This window comes from Belonocnema kinseyi, chromosome 4, assembly GCF_010883055.1.
Source record: "Belonocnema kinseyi isolate 2016_QV_RU_SX_M_011 chromosome 4, B_treatae_v1, whole genome shotgun sequence".
Taxonomy (NCBI): domain Eukaryota; kingdom Metazoa; phylum Arthropoda; class Insecta; order Hymenoptera; family Cynipidae; genus Belonocnema; species Belonocnema kinseyi.
The window spans coordinates 69,260,765-69,282,919 of record NC_046660.1 but is presented as its reverse complement, the minus strand read 5'-3'; the positions used below and the strand labels follow the sequence as shown (position 1 = coordinate 69,282,919).

Sequence of the window (22,155 nt, the reverse complement as noted above, 5' to 3'; positions counted from 1 at the left end):
AGTATAAAAGATGTAGTTTGTATCACAGAACAAGTAAATTACCCGTGTTTTTAGAATAATGTAATTCATAAATTTGTATTAACAATTGAGTAGTTGGATGCAGAAACAGCTTGCTTGTATTTTTAGAAGTCACTTGTGTTTCTTTTGTTTTGCACCTAATTTCGTGGAGAACAAATGAAGAGCAAGTGATTTCTGAAAATACAAGTAAGCCGTTCTTGCACCCAACCGCTCAATTAATCAATATTTTCGATTAAGTGAATAGTTTTTTCCGACGACTTCATGCAATTTTGGATCAATGTGAGTAATACAAAAAAATGGCATACTTGAAAACTGTTCCGCGGTATGCTGCCGCATAACGCCCGAGTGCGAGCGCGAGGACTCCCTCTACAACCGGCTCTGTAACTCAATGAATTTCAATTTGTCCATTTTCTTATTAGACATTTTTCATAGTAAAAAAGTCAAGCTTTCTTTTGAGACTATTTAAAACAAAATCGTAGATGCCTAAATTGCGAAAAAAGTTAAATAAACAATTGATTTATTGAAAAAATTGTTTAAACAATTTTTTTTGTTATAAATATTAAAATAGGATGAAAGCATGTAAAAAGCACTTTCCAAAACCCTCATAAAAATTTTAAATCGCGTAATTAGAAAGGAAGTTACAGGCGTTTGAAACTACCCCTGCAGGCATTGGGGTTGAAAATTCAACCCCCCTTCACTTGGGGAGGGTAGGTAATCCTGGTCTATAAGTTTGTGGATCAATTACTGTTGGGTAGGCGAACATATTCCCAGAATTTAGAGACAATCGAAAAACATGACTTTTTGAGTTGGGGCAGTTGAGGAATAATGCCCCATATGCTACAGAGAACTAAATGGTCATGATTTTATTCTTACAATGTTCTGAAAAAATTTTATACAAAACTGTTATGTTCAATGTTTTTACTGAACAAAGTACATTCTACACAAATATTATGCATGAAACTTTTCCTTCTGCAGACATATTTGACAGATATTACACTTTCTTGGAGAATATATTCTTTTAAATTAAATTAATTTATAAGTAATATATTGATTTCGATATGGAACGTCTATGATTTCGAGTCGAATTAAATTTAATGTTCAACAAAATAGTTGATTTTTCAAGCTAAAAAGATAAACAGTCAATCAAATGGTCAGGTTTTGAAACAAAATAATTAAAATAGTGATGAAATATTTAATCTTTTACCATACAAAGCTGTATTTATAGCTGAATAGTTGAGTTTTCGACTAAAAATATCAGCTTTCAACAAATAGTTATATGTTCAAATAAAAAAGATACATTTTCAACCAAAAATGGAATAGTTAAATTTTTAGTTAAACAAATCATTTTTCAAATTAAAAAAACGACCATATTTCCAAGAAACTTAATTCTCAACCAAAAAGGTAAACTCTAAAATCAAATAATGAATATTAAATAGAAAAATGATTTTTTAAGAAATTAGTTCAATGAAATAGTTGTAATTTTGGATAAAAAAGATTAATTATAAATCATAAACATTCGAATTCAAGAAAAATAGACGAATTTCGAATAAAATAGTTTAATTTCCAACCAAAAAAGATTTCTAAGTCACAAGATAAAATTTTTTTAAGAACATTTTTTAGTTTTGAAGCAACAAAAACAATGAAATCTCCGCGAAAAAGTTGAATTAATAAAACACAAAGAGAAAAGTTCTGCGTTTTCAACCAAATTGTTGAACAATTAACTAAGAACGATTGATTATCGGCAAAATAATAACAATTTCAACCAAAAAGATTATTTATGAAATAATGAAATGTAATTTTAATGAAATACTGAATTCTTGAGCCAATAAAATTAATTTTTATGAAAGGAGTTTAACAAAGTAGTTTTGATTCAGAATATTTATTTTTTCTACTAAAAAAGACAAGATTTCAAGAAAAACCCGTCAAATTCTAATCAGAAATGGAATAGTTACATTTTTAGTTGTAACAGTTAATTTTGACTAAAAATGAACAATATTTAACCAAAAATAAAAAATTTCAATTTTCGGTTAGAAAAATAAATTTCTATTAAAAAGTGGAAAAACTATTTTTGAAAAAAATATTTAACCAATTCAATTAATTTTCATTAGAGTTTAACTTTTATCCAATGGTTGAATTTTTAATCCAAAATGTGACTTCTTAACAAAATAGTTAAATTTGTATCATAATAGTCAAATTTGTAACAAAATTAATCAAGTTTTAACTAAATAGTGAATGTTATATTCTTTGTAGTGAAGCATTTGTGTAAAATCTGTTTGGCATAGAAAAAATGTTATATCTAACATTTTTGCGTGGAATATATATTTTTTAATATTTTGTACCAGAGTATTTTCAATAGCGCTGAAACTATATTTAAATAATAATATTTTCATTATGTGTGGGATCTACTTTGTGTAGTAAATATTTGATTTGCGGTTTCTAATATTTTGTGTAGAATATATATATATATATATATATAGTTCGATTTTGATTCCTCTAGAATCAAACCGAAGAGCCTATGACAAAGCCACCGAACGCGTCCTCGGGTTGCGGATAGAGGGTCCCTGTACCAAGGGTTTCTGCTGAATATGGTTACAAAAATAAATAGGCAGTCGCGGACAATTGTCCGAGGGGTGGTCCCAAGGAATTAACCCCCAAGCGGAGGTGTGAAAACCGAGCCGAAAGCTGAATGGCACCTGGGTGAGGTGTCTAAAACGGTGACTCTGGGATACCGGGCGACCTCTCAGAATACGCAGCCTTATCCTTGCATGCGGGGCTCTACAAGGATCGACGAACCCCTTTTCCTAGCTTCCACTGGGAACAACAATGACAACACCAAACATAGTTGTAGTGAGTGCGGTTTAAAACAACAGATCGCGCAGGGCTCCCGAAAATGGGTCGGCCAACAATGCCGACCAATCTGCTGCATGCTCTGTAGTGCGAGAAACACCCGGAGCTATCGCACTTTTCGCAGCAACGGCTGCGAAATCATGCTGAACTACTCCGAAAAAGGGGCTATGTAAGCGGAACGCCTACTCTACCACAGTTAGAACAAGCCTGCAACAGAGAAAGAGAGGCGACACTAAGACCAACCGCGGGCAGGCATCCAATAGAGGAAGAGTGATGCTTTACGACCAGGAGAAACATCAACACGAAGGTTTCTCTCAAGCCTAAAGATCTGGCTGAAATGGATGACGAGCTTCGTGGACATTTTTCCGGAGAATCTGACCTCTGGGCTATCAATTATTGTGTGTATAATGCAGCGAGAGCTTTGGCCGATGCGAAGCGTAAAACAAAACCAACGGTTGATCATAAGACCAAAAGACGAATGCATCCACTTGCCATAAAGATAGTCTGGGCAAGACAGTACGCGTTCCGCATTCAGTGTGTAATTGACTACATCACATCTGGCAGATGTGATTCTGGTGGAAGAAGTTTCCTTCAACCCATCAGCATTTGGCCCGTATCTTCACCTCATATTTAAAGTCGGAAGAGCCGATTCTGGAGCGGTTGGTGGAAGGGCGCACAATACTCCTGCCGAAAATAGGCAACTTAGCTGACCCGAAGAATTACAGGACAATAACTTGTCTGAACACACTTTATAAGATATTCACAGCTATCCTAAATGATAGGATTGTTGGGGCAATTGAACCTGTGTGGCAAGAAATGTATGAACAACGAGGCTCAAAGAAAGGCGTAGCCGGATGTCGGGAGAACCTGCTCATCGATAGATGTGTCTGTAAAGATGCAGCATTCTACCAGCGTGACCTATCGATGGCCTGGATTGATTATCGGAAAGCTTTCGATTCGACCTCCCATAGACTTATCATCTGCCTTTTGGAAATCTTAAAGGTTCATCCGCCAATAGTTCGGTGCATAGAGAGATTGATGCCGCGTTGGAAAACCAGATTTACTATCTCATCTGGAAAAAATCGTGTGACGACTAACAAGGTCACCCTTCAGAGAGGTGTCTTTCCGGGCGACACCATGAGCCCACTGCTCTTTTGCCTTACATTATTGCCACTATCTCTAGCACTTCGCCATTCTGACGGGTACTTGTGCGGCAAACCTGCAGATCAATAGTACAAGGTCACTCATGTATTTTACATGGACGATCTTAAGATCTATGCTAAAAACAAAGAGCAACTACATCTAGCTCTAGGGATTGTCGAGCAATATACTAAGGAAATTGGAATGGAATTTGGGTTAGCCAAATGCACCGAGGTTTATTTGAAGCGAGGAAAACTTCATGGCATCCCTGAAGATCCTGATCTCGTTGATAGAAGCGCTATACGACACCTTTGCGCTGGAGAGACTTATACATACCTGGGCGTACCACAGAGCCGCATTCAGGATGTGACATCTATAAAGGATACTCTCCGAAGCAGACACAAACGTCTCATCCGACAGATTTGGTCTTCCGAACTGTCGGCGAGGAACGAAGTATATGCGACGAACATGCTTGCCGTCCCGGTAGTACGCTATTCATTTCGAGTAGTTCCATGGACGAAGAATGAGCTCAGATCCCTTGATATCGGGACAAGAAAGGTTATGCACATGAACGAAAGCATGCATCTTAAGTCTTTCATTCCGCGACTGTACATATCACGCCGTCAAGGGGGTCGCGGAATATTGAGTCTTGAATGTCTTCACAACAGGATTATTCTGGGTACAGCACATAGAGTTGCAAATGGAAGAGACCCTCTTCTTAAAATGGTCAGGAATCACGAAGAAGTGGGCAAAGGAGCATTTCTGCACAAAGCAGCGGAGGAGGCTGCTGAAACACTTGGACTTGACTTCAGTATTAGGGGTGAGCAAAATGCATCAAATCTTATCTATCTCGAGTACTGACTCCTAAAATCCCGGAGTAAGAAAGCACAAGAGAAAAACTTTCGTGAACAGCTCCTCGATAAGAGGATGCACGGTATCTTTCACAGAAAAGTGAAGGATCAGTCAATGTCTCGTGAGCTAACGTTTGCTTTCTTTAAATCGCCTGGATTGAAGTCTGGTACGGAGGGTTTCATTTTTGCATGCCAAGACGGTGTCTTTTCCACCTTAACATACCGTCGCCTATCTAGCTGTCCAACTCACGCGGGAACGACCTACATTCAAAGGCATAATGCGGCACTAAGAGTGCTTTATTACCATCTCTGTCACTCTTACGGCATTAACCTTAATATCGCTCCTCTAAATGCTCCTAGGGAAATCGAGTCAATTGTCGAGAATGGGAAGTGCGGTATATACTGGAACTTTATATTCTCGACAATTGTTTCTGTTGCTCACTCGAGGTCTGACATGGTTCTTCTTGTCTTCGAAAAGCGAACCATGTTCGTTATCGAATTTTCGGCACCAGCTGACAAAAACATCATAACGAAGGAGAATGAAAAGAAAGAGAGGTATCGAGACCTTATAAGGGAGTTGCAACGATTGTACCCGGAATATTCTGTTAAACTAATCGTCCTTATCATCGGCGCTCTTGGAAGTGCCAAGCTTTCACTTGCTAATGGCCTAAAAAGCATCCCTGCGTGTCAAGAATATGCTAAAACACTTGCGGGAAAAATGCAGAAGGCGGTAGTCTTTGGGTCGCTCCGTGTTCTTAGGGTGCACGAGGCTTTTGCTGGATCGTCGTATTGATTTCTTTACAGACTGTAACCGCCTATTTCACGGTCGTGAGACGTGGTTGTAGCTGAAATTTTTCGGCGATTTTGCTGGGAGCGGGTGCAATTTTGCAGATTAGCACTCGATCCCGGCTTAGACTAATAATTTCTTTACTGATCCAAACTAGAAACTATAGGTGATCAAAAACTGATAAGAGTCTGATCCGGGCCGAACTATATCTTCTAGGCAGTCGCTAGTTTCACTCTTGTTTTTTCGGCAGAATATAATTTAATTAGCTTCTGATACAAATTCTTTCTGGAGAACCCAAATTTAGAAATGATAAGTTATAGAAAACCAGATCACTAAGTGGACTAGGGCTTGCAGTTTAATAGAGTTAGACAGCAGCTAATCTGACCCTAATCCAAATTCACATTAGTATTCCAAACTTAGGAGCGGTAGGCATGAAAAGCTTATCAACGCATTATCAGGGCGATACTAGATCTTGAAGATCAGATGAGCCAGATAGTAGCTAATTTGACCTTACTTAGACTAGATGACAATTGATAAGCCTTATACTTTTTCACTGATCCACACCTAGAAATTATCGCTTATGGATAACTGATGAAGATCTTACCAGGGTCTAAATAAAGCGTATGGAAAAATCCTAAACAGTAGTTATTTTGTTGCTGCTTATTTAAACTAGATATAATTTTATGAGCTTCTGTTTAGAATTCATGTTGGAGATTTAAAGTCGGAAATAATAAATCATGGAAAACTAAGCAGCCCCTTATTAGGGCCAAAATAGACCTTCCAAAGAAGACTCTCTAGACAATGCGGCACCAGTGACAGATCCTACATTTAACTATCATAAAATTTTTCTACTCGGCAATTGAAAAAAAAAACATAATTTTTTAGTCTTCAGGATTTTGTTTTTGGTATTAAGAAAATAAGAGAGGATAATTTTCCAGTTTATCGCCGCCAGTGACAAGCTGTGGTTCATGCTGGAGATGTATTCATTCGTGGACTACTTTACGATACCACCGTCTTTCGTTTCGATCTATCTGGATCGAACATGGATCGGACTGAGGTTCCTTCGAGCCCTACGACTGATGACGGTCCCTGACATCCTCCAGTACCTCAACATTCTAAAAACATCGAGCTCCATTCGCCTCGCGCAACTCGTATCCATCTTCATCTCCGTCTGGTTGACTGCAGCTGGCATTATACATTTGGTAAAAAATTTGTTACATCAATCTTACTGGTTCCTCTTCTGTCCAAATTTCATCTTTTAGGATTTATGATTTTATCTCCTTTAAAGCTTAATAAAACTTGTTTTCTACAATTAAAGAGAACCGGCACTTTTCGCAATTTTTTAAAATTCATACTCCTATCAGTAATTTGAAGGCAATCGTCAAAAATGTCATATGATAAAATAATAAGATGCGCTTTTTAGCCATTTCCTAATAATGATCCTAATAAAAGTTTAGGCTAAAAACTTCACCCAATACTCTAATTCGAAAATATGAATGTTGTACTTATAATACAATATAAATTTATATTCTTTTTGTGTTTTATTTTATTTTGCTATTCATTTGCATTTTAATATTTCTTTTATTCTTATTATACTATTTTATATATTTTATTTTTATTTCATATAACAATAACCGAAATATAAATGCGTAATTGAATTATTAAAAGTAAGTATTTTATACCAAAAAAAAACTATTCGCGAATTAAAAGTGGCGAAGGCTGGAAAACACAATTTTTTCATATAAAAAGTTATTCAAAATTAATATTTATGTTTAATGTCGAAAAATTTAATAGTCAATTGGGGAAAAAATTAATCAACCGAAAAAATGGGAAAAAATACTTGCACAATGAATTGGGCTGCACAGTAAGGTAAAAAAATCGTTCGTGGTCAAACTGATTATCCAAAGATGATTGTTAATCCGATTTAATCATTTTATTAATGAAATACAATCAAATTACGCATCAAACTATTATTATCGACTTTTGAACAAATTTTTATCAAATTATTAACAAAAATGAGAAAAAGTAATGTTAACTTTTGAAGAGTACCATTTTTGAACAAATACTGGGATTTCTTAAATAATATCTAAAAAAAACATAAAACTATTTTTTTTAATTTATTGAATCTTTTATAAAAAAATAAGTGAATGAAAATGTTTTTGTTAAGATTGACAGCGATTCGTCACTTTTTAACTATTTATGAAAAACACTTGGAAATGAAACCTTATTGTCATATTTCGTCGTACAATATAAATTCATAATTTTTTAAACAATCTTGATTAATAAATAAACTATTTGGCCATTTTAGGATTAAAAAGACTTGGCTCTCGATGAATTCAAATTGAAATAACTAGGTTCCACATTTTTAAGGATATTTTGATAAAAATACGTATTTTATAAATTAAAAACAATGGTTAAACCAATTTTCAGCTTTATTTCAGCACTTAAACTTTGTTATTTTAACGTAATCATCTTTTATTAAAACATTTCGATAACCATATACTATTGTCTTTCGTAATTAATAACGTGATACAAAATTTTTTTATCTTTTGAACTTGCAAACTGAAAATAGTGTTGTTCTTTCGGAATATATTAAAAATTACTCACAAGTATTTCCTTGATGTCAGTTGTTAAAAATTAATGACTGATTAAGAAAACCTAATTATTTGATAAAATTCTATATTATACGCTGTTTATGTTTCATTAATTAAATTATTAATAAGAATGGTGGACCGTTATCAAAATGTATGAAAAAAGTTTAAAAATTGTTATTAATAGTTGATTACGTTACCAGATCGAAGTTTAAATGTTGAAATATAGCCGAATAATCTATTTGTTAATTAGGTTAGATAACAAATTTGTGAGATGTTATTGAGAAATAGCAAGAAAACATTGCTGAAAAGTTAAATCTACGCGAAAAGAAGCTAAATTTGCTTTATAAATACATGACAATCTGAAAATTGATAAAAAAAGTATTGTGAAAAATGACAATTATACATTATCATTGAAAAGTCCTCAAAATTATAAATGTTCATCGGATAAACAATCATGATCGTTAGGTTTTATTCACATAAAATATATAATCGATTTCATAAAAAAAATTATATTTATTCCATTGTACCTGACTTATGGATATTGTTTATAGAATTTCTTCGTAAAATAAAAAGAAATATTGATTGAATTTCATTAATTTAACTACAAAACTTTTTTCCACAAATTGTTTAAATTAAGTGCGAATACAGTGACAAATCATTGCCAATCTCTACGAAATTATTTCCATTTACTTATTTATTTATCACAAATTCAATTAATTTTTGTAATATTTGAATTGCTGTACAAATGTATTTATTTTTATTTTTGATAATAAAAAAAATTATATTTGTTCGTGTGCCCGACGCAACAGTTTTATGGTGAATTTAATTGGATTTCTTTTAAAAAATCGTACGAATCAGATGAATATTATTCTAAAGATTTTAAAAAGTTACTTTCTTTGAGAATACATAAACCCGCATCTTATATCTTACATATATTACAAATTTGATAATCACCTATTGCTGCAAAGAGTATGAATCAAAAATTTTAATTCAAATAAAATAATGAAAAATAACCATTAATCAATTTCATTGTTAATTTAATTTCCGAAATACAAAACAACAAAAATTCAAAATTGTGTTTTTAATAGTTTTTTCATATTCTAACATTACATGATAATAATACATAACAAAATTAGCTATAAAAATTTTTCATTAGAAATAAGCAAAGATTTAATTGTTTATTTCTTTGCGGAATTAGCTGCGATTGAGAGGATTACAAAATTTTAACAATGAAAACAAAAATGAAAATTCAATTCTTTTAAAGTCCAATATTTCTTTTTAATTTTAAACTTGGTTTCCGCATTTAAAAATGATGAAGATCCTTCACGCGGAGCTAATTCAATACATAGTTTATTTTTATTAAAAAAAAACATACTTCCTAGTAAATTAGTTGTAAAATAAATCCTTTTTTATCTTTCTATCTTTTCTTTTTTTTACAATCACATCACATGGGAAGGTATTGGAATTTCAATAAGTATATATGTGATTAGATACGTAGTTTCGATTAGTTAAATGAAGATTAACATTTAGATTTCTTATAAAAATACAAATATTATAAGTTATTTGCTTTTATTCTTTAATATTCTCATAACTAAATAAAATATTCTATTGTTAATCTTCATTGCCATTAGTATTTCCTACTTTCTTTATTAGAGCCTCTTCATTTCCTTTTTTCTTAGATTCACCAAATCCTTTTTTTGACACTAGCAAAAATGGCGAATCTTTTTTCCTCTTCTTCAACTTGGAAAAGGCAATTTTTCACTCAACCATAAAAGAGAATTTTGAGCAAATAGTAACTCACAGAGATTGAAATATTTCTTTTATATGCACAGCTTGAAAACTCAGGGGACCCTTTCGAGTTTGTAAATCCACAACCGCTTTCTTATTGGACATGCGTGTACTTTCTTATCGTGACGATGTCAACGGTGGGATATGGTGACGTTTTCTGCCAGACGATTCTTGGCCGTACATTCCTAGTATTTTTTCTACTCGTCGGTTTGGTAAGCTTCTTTAATTATTTTTATAGAGGAAAGTCAACTTTTTTCCAATACATAAATCGACTGCTCGATGCCATATGGAATTAGGTCCATTTTTTCACATTTTGACATTAAAAAAGAAATAAACTAGCAGACTATTCCGGATCTCACAGGAGACTATCACCAAGCGCCGGGCGACCAGGACAGAAGTACTCACCAATCGTCCGTTTAGTTAAGCCACGTCCCTAAGGCTGGCCGGGAAATTTCGCGTAAGCGCGTCTGATTCCACGCTTAAGACGCTTGGTGAGAGTCAACTGTAACACCGAAACGCCAAATGCCAATATAGATACTTGATTCCATATTCCATGGAACATTCAAAATTACACTCGTAAAAAAACGTATTACAGTAGCGCCATAAACGTAAACTCGTTAAGAAGGCCGGGGCTTGCTCCTAGATGTGAACAGTGGAAATTTAATTCACGCAGTTCTTTTTTTGGCTTCGTAGAGTTACGTGAATTTTTTTATTTTTCGCCCAGGAAGCGGTTCTCGGCTTTCTAAAAACCGATTTGTTTCACGACGGAGTGCGAAACGAATATTTTATAAGATTTTTGGTAGAAATTGAAACATCGCGTCTAATCATCTGTTTTTATTTTCTGCCAAAAAAAATTTCTCGGCTTACTTTTAGCGCGCGATGTTGCTCTCAAAATGAAATTTTCTTTCGTTGCTCTGCTTTATTCGTTTCGCACATTTCTCGTTTCTGTGCGCGCCTGTATTTGCTTCTTTCATGAAAACGTTTCGTAAAAACTATTTCGTCCTCTCGACTCTCGACTCTTTTCTCCTTTTGTGGTGCTTTATACGTAATATCTGCTCTATGCCTACGTTCAGTGAAAGCAGCGACTACGCGCGCTTGTACCTCTGGTAAAAATTAGGCTAAAAACGTCTTCCGGAAATTTCATTACATTTTTCAGTTAAAATTCACAAAACCGAATGTATAATTAATAAAAAATGGTGAATTTTTCGATGGACGTGAATAGGTACTCGTACTATACAAGAGGAATTCCTTTGTTTGAATGGTGATGCATGGCGTATGCACGATTCTTATAGATCAATAACAAACCTGTGTGTTGATCCCGTTGATTAAATCAAACTTACAAGTGATAGATTTTTCCAAGCATCAAATTATCATAACAGAGCTAAACGATACTAATATTTTAAAAAATGAAAAATCCTTCGAGTAAAAATCTGGTATCACCCTTCAAACGAGAGCTTCGTTTCGTGCAAAGTTTTTCAAAATGGAATGAAATTTCACAGGGAAAAGTGCAAAAAGTACATTGTTTCCCAAGCTTTGAGAAACGTTGCTGAAATTACGGTACATAAAACCACTGGTATGAGGACTTAATTCGTTTCTACTACTTGCTCTTTCCTACAATTTTGAATACTTTAATCCAATTTTACAATCCTAACTTTTTTTATATATAAGGTTAAATGATAAATTTTGGAAGTAATGAATTAGGTCTTTGTGCAATAATAATAAACAAGGCCAATTTTAGTCGCCGATCAGCTTCACCTTATATTACATTAATGAACCGACGAACCTACAGCATATTTTTCCCTTTTCTTTGAATCGTGCTTAGAAATAACTTCGAATTTTTAAAAATAAATTTTGGACATTCGCGGTACTTTCGCATTTTTAGGTATAGCTACTCGTTTTTAATAAATTGTCTTTACATGTTTAAAAAAATCGCAAATGTTGACAACAAAGGATAAGATTTGGATCAACTTTTTTTGCATTACTGGCTACCTTTGCCTTATACATGTACTTCTACGGCCGTGGTTGGCATTCGTCGTGGTTATTTCGTATTTCTGTCGTATATTGATATATACTCGTAAAAGAGCTTTTTTCTTATCGAAAATAAAATAATTGTTTACATTCTTAGTAGATAATCTTCGCACATGACGATTTTTAATTACAATAATACTCAGCCTCAAAGTTAATCTTTTTTTACATTTGTAATGACAAATGCTAATAATTATTTCTATACGTACACAATTGATCTCTTAAAAATGCAACTTTAGTCAATAATTCCAACTAAAATAGTACTAAATACAAGCTTGATAATTTAGAATAAAAGTTGTTAAGAACACCGAAGTTAATAATTTTATTTATTAAGAATCCTATGAGTATAATAACGATTTCGCCATTTTATAACGGCAATCTTCTAACTTTAATCAATTTTATTGAGATTAAAAATTAAACAGTTTATGATTGAAAATATTTGAAATTGGAAATTTAAATTTGAAACTGATCGAAATCGAATAATATAAGTTTTGAAATCTTCAAAACAAAACAAATTTAATTATAAGTTTTTCGTTCAAGTTTTTTAAATAAGTTCAAATAAATTTTCCAAAACATAACGGATTATTGTTAGCAAGTTCTATTGATAAAAAATTATGCTGATTTAAAACATTCAAAAATTATCGAATCGATATTTGCAATATTCATGATTAACCAATTGAATTATTATAATCTTAAGTCTTTCAAAAATATTTTAATTTTAGTATTTTGAAGTTGAATAATTTAGATTTGAACAAAAATTAAGTGATTAAATTGTTTAAAGAGGCTATTAACAAATTTTAATTATTTGCGAAATTCATTTTTTTCATTTTTCGTACAGAAATAAGAAAATATCTGTATTTTTTATACGTTAAACCTGGTAAACTAAATTTCCTTGCATATTCTCGAAGGGATTTTTATTTGTTTGAATGATCATGTATTAGATCAATTTTTGGAAATTGGCATTGTTTTATTTGGAATTTGTGATCAGACTCATAGTTTGTTAATTCATTAACTAATTTTCCGATAGACAAAATTTTCGATGCTATATTTCTGTTGAATATACTGGTTAACAAATTGATAAATTTTAGTTTTGAGATAAATCGTGGCAAATTTTATTCACATTTCTAAAAATGTAAAACTCCGCGTAACCTAGATCAAAATAGATGGAATTCAAATAAGAACTTCAGGGCTTTCCAAGGATAAAAATAAAGCACAAAAAATTGTATCCAATTTTAATTCCGTTTTAATCTCCTAGATACCTTTAATTTTTAATGAGTTAATTTTGATTTAGAAAAAGTCCTCAAGTGCCAAAAAAACTTTTGTTGATGATTTGATCGAGGGAAAAAATAACATGCAATTACAGACGAATATTAAAACATAATTATCTTTTGCAGATTAGCATCCTAAATTCTGGTAAAAGTGAGAAGACTCTAGAGACCTCAAAAGATAAACAAAATTAAAATTCCAAAAAACTCTACAACTCTGCGTTAACTGGTTTTAAGTTGGTGGATTTCTCATTTATTGCGCTTCATGAGGATCCTAAAACACTAATTTTAGACATAGTATTGTTTGCGATTTTTTAAACAATTTTTTAGACCAACCAAAATACAGAGATGACATTATGTTGACCAGTGATATTTATTTAAGTGTATTTCAATTATTATTGTTAACATTTTTTGGTTAAACTATTTAAACTTTATTTCAAGTTTTTAATTGTTATCTCATCCTTTTTTGCCAATACTTAGTCTTGAAAGTTGAAATCATGATTGCATTGAATTCTTCTAATAAGGTAAAACATAGAAAGTACCAAAGTGAGTTAAAAAACGTATCGATAAAACGAAACGGCGCAGTAACGTCACTTGCAATCTCCTGGCTCTAGTCCAGGACGACTCGAACGCGTTAGCAAAAATACTCAAGGGGCGAGAGGGAGATTGCTATTCGAAGGATATTCCTATGCAATACGGAATACGAAATGCCACTAGGATCCCGAGCGACCTATAACGTAATCGTGCATATACCTACACGCCTCACTTATTTGTAAACGATTTTTATATTATTCTTCATATAATAATTAACAGAAAAATGAAACTTTCATTTTTCCCCTTTTATTTATTTTGATTAACTTCTTTTTGTCTCCAAAGAGAGATGGTTTAATCTTTTATTGACACCAGTATTTTCTTATTTACTTGATTTTCCCGAATAGATATTGAATTTATCTACACCAGGCCATCGTCTATTAATCGTAAATAAATAAATCTTATTAATTCAAAGAGAAAGTATTTTATATAAAACATGCATGAATACTAGGGAGATTCAAAAGTTTTTTTTAATTCCATCTTTATATTGCCCGAAAATTTGTTCGAATCCTCACAAAAATAGATACGCTTTTTTAAAAGAAATCTATATAAAAGTGGCTCAACTGCCAAAAAGATTAACACGTATTTCTCATAAGAAAAAAAGAGGTTTTTGTAAATGTTGTTCAGAATCGTCGATATCAGTTGAATTCAATTTGAATTGCATCATTTTTATTAAACATTAGCCATAGAATAGGAATAAAATATCACTTTTCAAGTATCGCCCCTAAAAGTTTGTTTTATGTCCAAAAAAACCCATATATAAATAAATGGTTTTGCCAGTATTTAGAGCTAATTCTGATTTTTTTGCGTTTTCTTTTAATGCTAATTATTTCTCATACATGAAATATTACTTAATCCTGAACATTATATATTAACATAATTTGATCAAACAATTTATTGTTGTTTTTATCCATTTTCTCTTAGAATACAGATAGCAAGTCGTTTTTTTTAAATTTGCCAGTGTTGGTTAAACTTCCGATTATAGTAAAGCAAATAAATAATGAAATTCAGAAAAACAAATGGTTTAAATTATTGTTAATAACATTCAATTACAATAAAGTTAGAAAGTTGCGATTTTTCCTAAAATTTTAACTATCTTCCTACTTGTCATTTGGAGTAAGCTGATAATCAAAAGAATTCAGCAAAAATAATTATTTAAACAAATAATGATTGTTTATAACTTTTATTTCGTCGAGAAATGCTAGAAAGTTGCTTTTTTGCTGTAATCTATGCGGTTTTGCATCGACTTTTAGTTAGGAACAATGACCAGTAAAATCAAAGATTTGAGAAAAAAATTAACTTTGTAGCATTAATCTAAGCATATATAGTTATAAATAATAAGCAATTGTATAAATAAAATTGTTTGTTAACTTGCGTCAATTATTACCTCACTAAGTGAAAAGGAGGCAAAAATTTCGACCATTGAGAAATAACTGCAACTTTTTGGAATTTATCTAAGGGAAGATCGTTATAAACATTCACAAAATACGTGATACGTGAAAAGTTCAAAAAATTCCGAAGAAACCACAAATACCTAGCACTAATAAAGAAGAAGATAGTTAAAGACAATAATAATTTGTGTAAATAATTTTGGGGCTGAATTAAATTAATTATTAACTCGCTCCAAGTGAAAAGTAAACAAATACTTGAAAATTTAAAAAAACGCCACTTTCTAGCATTATTCAAATTGAATAATAACAATAATAATAAATTGTTTCAACAACTAATTTTTCTAACTTTAATGAATTATTTACCTTACTTTAATTAAAAATTGACCAAAAAGTGGAAAATTGTTGAAAAAACCGCGACTTTCTATCTCCATTCTAAGAGAAATTTGCTAAAAACAATAAAAAATTGTTTGCGCAAACTTTGTGAATTTATAATTAGCACCATAAAGTAGAATTTTGTGTGTTACAAACATTTTGCATTTAAAAAAAGCAAGAGAATCATAATTAGCGCCAAAAACTTGCAAAATCCATTTTTTCACTTATGAGGTTATTTTAGGAACCTACAAAACAGGCTTATGGGGTTAATATTTAAAAATAAATATTTTATTCGTATTATATAGATAATTGTGAAAAGAAATGGTCAGTTTCAAATCGGTTTCAGCTAATATTGAAGATCCTGAATCGAATGTGCAAAAACTTTTTTTTTCTTATGTGGGAAATACGTGTTAAACTTCATGGGGCTTACAAGCCTTCTCTCTCTCTCTCTCTCTCTCTCTCTATATATATATATATATATATATATACAAATAACATTTTGAAGTATAAAAAATGTCCTGATTTAAAAAATTTTCTCAAATTAATTTTTTTTTGATAATTTTCAACAAATTAAAAAAATTTTCGTGATTTATAAATTTATCATAAATTTCAAAAATGGCTAAAGTTTCTAATGCTTTTAGAATTAAGAAAAATTTTAAACATTTCATAAACTTCAAAAAATTTCAAAAACAAAGAATTTTGAACAATTTTAAAAAGTTTCAAAAAAATGTCGGCAATTTATAAATTAAGTATGAGTTTATAAATTTACCATACATTTTTTCATTTTCCCAACATTTATAGTTTCAAATATTTTTTTAATTCCGAAAATCTAACTAGTTTTAAATTTTTAAATTTCAATAATTTTCCAACTTAAAAAGCTGTTGGGAATTTATAAATTTACGACAAAAGTTCAAGAATTATAAATATTTTTCACATTTTCACAAATTTATAAAAAAATCCGGTAATTTATAAATTAACAGTAAATTTCTAAAAAATATTAATTCTACAAATGTTTGAAATAGTAACAATTTTTAAAACATCAAAGAATGTTGATGATTTATAAATTTAGCTTAAATTTCCAAAATTCGTATGCACTAAGGTAAGGGAGATTTTTACGACCGAGGATATAAATTAAGAGCATAAATTCTAGACTCATAAGGACTTGAATCATTTCTGAAATGTCAATCTCTATTTATTTATATAATATTCTCTTTATTTGTTTATCGTCAAGATTTAATAATTTTGAAAAATAAGCAGAATTCGGCTTGTCTTCTCAAACTATATTTCTAATTTCTGTTGATTTTGGCACTCGCGAGTCCTCTCCAAGTTATGGTCTTTAATTTCGAATATTTTCATTTTTACTTTGAAGTAAGAAAAATCCTTTTTTTTTCACTGAAAACCAATTTTTTTCTCCGCGATGGCCTGACGATCTATTAGACATCGAAATGTTAAAACATATTTACAATAGGTTCGGTTTTCCTAATTAATACTTTTGTTTTTTAGGCAACTGTTCACTTTGATGACTTTCTCCTGTGCGTAGTCAGTTTTTACTCTCCAAATATTTCAACTTAATTAACTATCAAGTATCAAAATTAATCAACAATTAGGGAAATTTATTAAAATACATCAAATCTGTTAATATCTATTATAAGTGAAATATTTAATCGATTCACATTTCTTTCAAGATAATACTTTTTTCTTCTTCTAAAATTTGATTTTAAAAAAAGTTCAATAATCAAAAATTCTGATTAGTTTTCCTTTTTTCAGAAAAATAGAAATGTTTTGATAAAAAAACATCAAAGTACTTCTTTTTACAATGAATTATTTTGTCTATTTCTATTATATATTTCAATAAAAGCTTGTTTACATTTTTGTTTTGTTTTTCTCTTCCCCGAATGATATTTCACTTTTGGAAATTTTGTCTCTTATAATATAAATAAATTAATGAAGTGAAAATTGGTTGATGGCGTATTGCTAGGCCGTACTTTCGCGATTTTAGTGACGGGTTAGTGTTTGTGCGAGCTTATGATCTTGACTGTATGTCCTGTCTGTATATCTGTCTGTGTTCTGCGTATGCTCAAACGCTGCTGAAGTCATCGCAATCTTTTAACGATCTAGCCGCTTGCCTATTATCTTGTTTCTCAAAGTTCGCTCTATTTGCGTTACTTTGGCGCCTTTTCGAGATTTCTTCTGTTTTTCCTGATAAAGTGAGCGAAGGCAAGTGACTGACCTTGTTATTAAATATTACATTTTTCCATAAATCTACCCCTTTCATTAGCAAGTCGAACAACAAGAAAGAAAGTTTTATCATCTAGCTTCCTCTTGACGAAATCCACTTAAAATTAGGTAGGTCGTGCAAGTTGAAGTCAGAAACTCATTTGGCTCAAAAATATTTCATTTTTTTTAATAAATTAAAGAAACCATATTTTACCGTTTTGATAAAATATCATTTTTCCGAAAAAACAGCTGAATGAACTAAAAAATAACTAAAACTAAACACGGAAAATATTTGATAATTTGCAAAATTTAACTTCAACTTCTGAAAAAATGTAGGAAAGTAACTAGTTCTGGAATTATTATAAAAATGTAGAGGCGTGCGCAAGAAGAAAATCGCTCCTGATCATTGGCCAAGAAGTAGAAAGAAAATACTGCAGTCGTGCTCAACCCAGCGATTTTCGTTTTGCTTCAATTTTTTAGATTATGCTGAAAGTTGAAGTTGAGTCTTAAAAATTTCAAAAAAGTGAGATTTTTAAGAAAAGCTACTTCAAACATTTTCAGAAAATCGCCATCATTATGTTAATTTCCCGCATTTTGTTAATTTGCTAGTCAACCTCAAAAAGAGCAATTCGTTCCATCAGAGTCAGAAAAGAAAACTTGAATATCTCAATTAGGTTCGAAGTATTGTTTCAGATAGTAAACCTTAGATTTAACATACTTATGATTTCGTGAAAGTTATTATTTTCACAAAATGGTAAAATACGTCGTTTTATTCAATTTAAAGAAATATTTTCAAAAAGCGAATAATTCTGTGACTTTAAATTGCCCTGCTTGCCTGATTTGAAGTGGATTCGGTCATTTGATGCTATAGAATACTAAAACTTTTTCTAAACCCCATGAGAAAATATGTTTTGTAAATTTTTATTTTTGTACATAAATTACGCGTGATTATTTTTAATATGGAATTAGAATTAAAATCGACCTCAGATTTGAAATTTTCTAATCATGCCTTCAGAACATTAAAAAATTCCATAATCTAATTTAAGGGTATACTTCCGAAGTGGTGATCCAAGAATATTGACTTGTACTTGGATTAGGGGTTGCTCTTCCATCCTAGTTAAAAGTTTAAAAAGGATTCTCGGAAAAGATTAATTTAAGTTGAGTTATTACATTTCTTCCTTTATCAGAAACTAGTTTTTTTCAAAAATCTCAAAAAATATTGATTTGAAACAAAAATCTTGAGAATAAAAGTTGCATATCTTTTGAAAACACACATTTTTTGTCTACTCTTCTTTTATTGAGTTAATATTCAATAAAAATTACAAAATTGAATTTTCAGGTTTTTCTTGAAAAAATCTTGATAACTAATAGATTTATTATTTTCAAGTTTTAATCCTTTTTAGAATTTTAACTGAGATGGAAAGAGAACTCCTAAGCTTAGTATCAAGTTCTCTGGAATGAGTTTCTCAAAAGTATAAATAAATGTTTATAACTTTTAAAAATCTGCCACCCCCAATAGGTAAATTTCCTTTTATCCAGAAAGAAAATTATTCAGCAAAATTAGTCATAAATTTAAAGGGTTTGGGTATTTTTTCAAATACAAAATTATTTCGACTTAGTACGACTTGTATTCTTAGCTGTTATATTTATCTTCGATGATAAAAACTAAGGGATGATAAAAAAATCTTCTTTACAAATTTATAAACTTTTTAATAGATTAATTTTTATTTTTTGAAACATTTTTTGAGCATTTAACAATCTAAAACTTTAAAGTCAAGGGTTTTTTTGCTTTAACTCAATCACTATTGCCTTTGTGACTTCCTTATTTTCGGCATGGAGTGCAATTAGAATTTTCTAGTCGATCATGGTACAACAATGTATCAAATACATTTGGTAATACAGCTCTTTCCTTGGCTTGAAATTCGCACTGTATATGCTTAAAAATGAATATTATTTTATGTAAATTTTAATGTAGGCAAGCAAGAAGTAGGGGGGCCCTCGTTTAATTTATTTTGAACATCACAATTTATCGTATACGTGGAAAAACGGGAAAAATACGATCATTTTATTTGTCAATTTACAGAATAAAACAAAGCGAAGGATTTTTATGTTTGCACCGAATTTTCCCTACTAGGTCTAAAACAACCAAAAAATATAGTAATTTAGATTTCTTAACTGAGTGGTAGAAATAATAGACTTTAAGGGCGTTAATAGATTTCATATAGTACAGAGTTTATTGCCCCTACTACTTGTACCTCTAGCAACGCTTTTTTGCTTCTGTGATTCTTCCATTCTTGAAAACCAAATATTATTTTAAACTTTAAAGTTTAATTTGAGTCTTGCAGAAATATTTAGTATTCACAATTCTTTCTTAGTAGAACTAACAAAAAATAAATGAATTCTTTATTCTAGGAAATAATAATTTTCTTTTCTAGAATTTTGATTGGAGATATAAAATAACTTTTATTGTATTTTTTTCAAATAATATTTGTAGCGTTAGTTTAGCATTGAAGAGTAGGATGAAGTGATTTTTTTTTAAATTGGAAAAACAGATTCAAAAAAGTTCTTCCTACATGTAACAAAGAAATTATAGACAAATTTTGATTTTTTCATAACGATATTTTCTTGAATCTGCTCTTTTCATTTCCAACTGCACTGGTTTGACTAATCCTTTGAAGTGCATGAATAAGTAAATTAAAATATTACTTATAATTTCTGAATAGTTTTATCATAAATAATTCATAAAGCAATGGCTGAAACTGTTTATAAATTTTTGTCGTTGAACGACATTGGCTCCTATATACGTTTTAAAAAAGGAATGAATTTCATGATGTAAAAATTATTTGATAGATATGTGACTTGTGTTAATTTGTTTGTTATGCCAGAAAAAATCCTGTAATGAATTAGCAAACTGCACGTGTAGTCGATCGCAGCTGACTAGTGAAGATAGTGGCATAGCCTTCTGCAGTTATGATTTCTATTTACAGGCAATTTTTGCTAGTAGCATACCCGAGATAATAGAGCTCGTAGGCAGTAGGTCCAAGTACAGCGGCGAATACAAGCGGGAACACGGAAAGAGGTATTATTACGTTAAATCCACTCATCAGTCGTGTCTGTCTATTAATTTTATCCTTCGTGTATATCGCTCTTCCATCCGCATCCAGAGAGAACATCATCTTGATTTATTACAAAATCAGCAATCTTTATTTTCTTAAAACAAATTTTTCACAGGAAAGGTAAATATTTTGAGATGAATGACAACAGTGATTTCTCTTAACTTAACACTCTTCTCAATAAATTTTTGTCTGGTCGATAAAGATAGAGAAATTGTCTACGCGGCCAGCGCAAGCGGCACTGCAAATCACTGATGACTTAGAAACATAACTCAGTCGAAAATATAGCTATATTTTCTCTGAATTGTTTGAAAGCTTACGTAATACCTAGTCGAATGACTTTCAGCAAAGATATTTTTGACTTTTTGAAAAAGATATATCGCATAGGAAGTTAAAAAATTAAAGATTTTTTTTTAATTTCGTACCTGGACTTCAACTCGTGTCGTGACCTAGGAAAGTTCTAGCAAAAATCTGAAATTTAGAGGACGCAATCTTTGAAATCTCATATTTAATTGAAGTTAATTAAACTTTAAAAATCTTCACTCGTTCCTGAGATATGTGTAAAAATATCCAAGCGTGTATGTGCCGAATTTTAGACAGCAGTAATCGACGACTAAAATTCGGCACAGGCACGTTTGGACATTTTTATTCATACATATTTCGGAAACGCGTGAAGATTTTTAAATTTTTCTTGGCCTAAATTAAAGATCAGAATTCAACGATCACGTTATGTCAATAGGAGATTTTTCATAAAAATTTCCTAGGTCATGGCACGAGCCGAAGGCAAGTTAAAAAATTCAAAAAATTCTTGGATTTGTTTTGGAAACTTCTCTCGTGATGTATCCTCTTCAAAATATCAAAAAAATCTTTATAAATATCAAAATGATCAGGGATTTTTAGAAATGTTCGTGCTGGCCCTATAGATAATTTCCAACGGCACTGTAGTTTGAATAAATACTAAGATTTTTTTCTTTGTATCTACTTCAGGGATGTTTACATACAACTAAAAGACATTAAATACACGGACACATACACATACACACTTCATGAGCTTCTTGCTAGTAATTCGCTAAATGTGGTACCAGAAAAAAATATCTTTGTTTGCTTCGGATTAAGGGCTTAATTAATTAATTAATTGAATTAATTAATTATCCAT

At 31.1% G+C, this 22,155-nt stretch overlaps 1 protein-coding gene across 6 annotated transcripts in view; it reads left to right on the top strand.

Moving 5' to 3' along the window:
• The window catches only part of LOC117171182 (calcium-activated potassium channel slowpoke), a 294,278-nt gene that overhangs the window by 100,824 nt on the left and 171,299 nt on the right, over positions 1-22,155 (top strand). For all 6 annotated transcript variants that reach the window (XM_033358248.1, XM_033358252.1, XM_033358250.1 and 3 more), the window contains exons 4-5: positions 6,582-6,845; positions 10,070-10,237. In XM_033358248.1, coding sequence (XP_033214139.1) covers positions 6,582-6,845; positions 10,070-10,237 — 432 coding nt within the window. The remainder of the gene's footprint in view (positions 1-6,581; positions 6,846-10,069; positions 10,238-22,155) is intronic.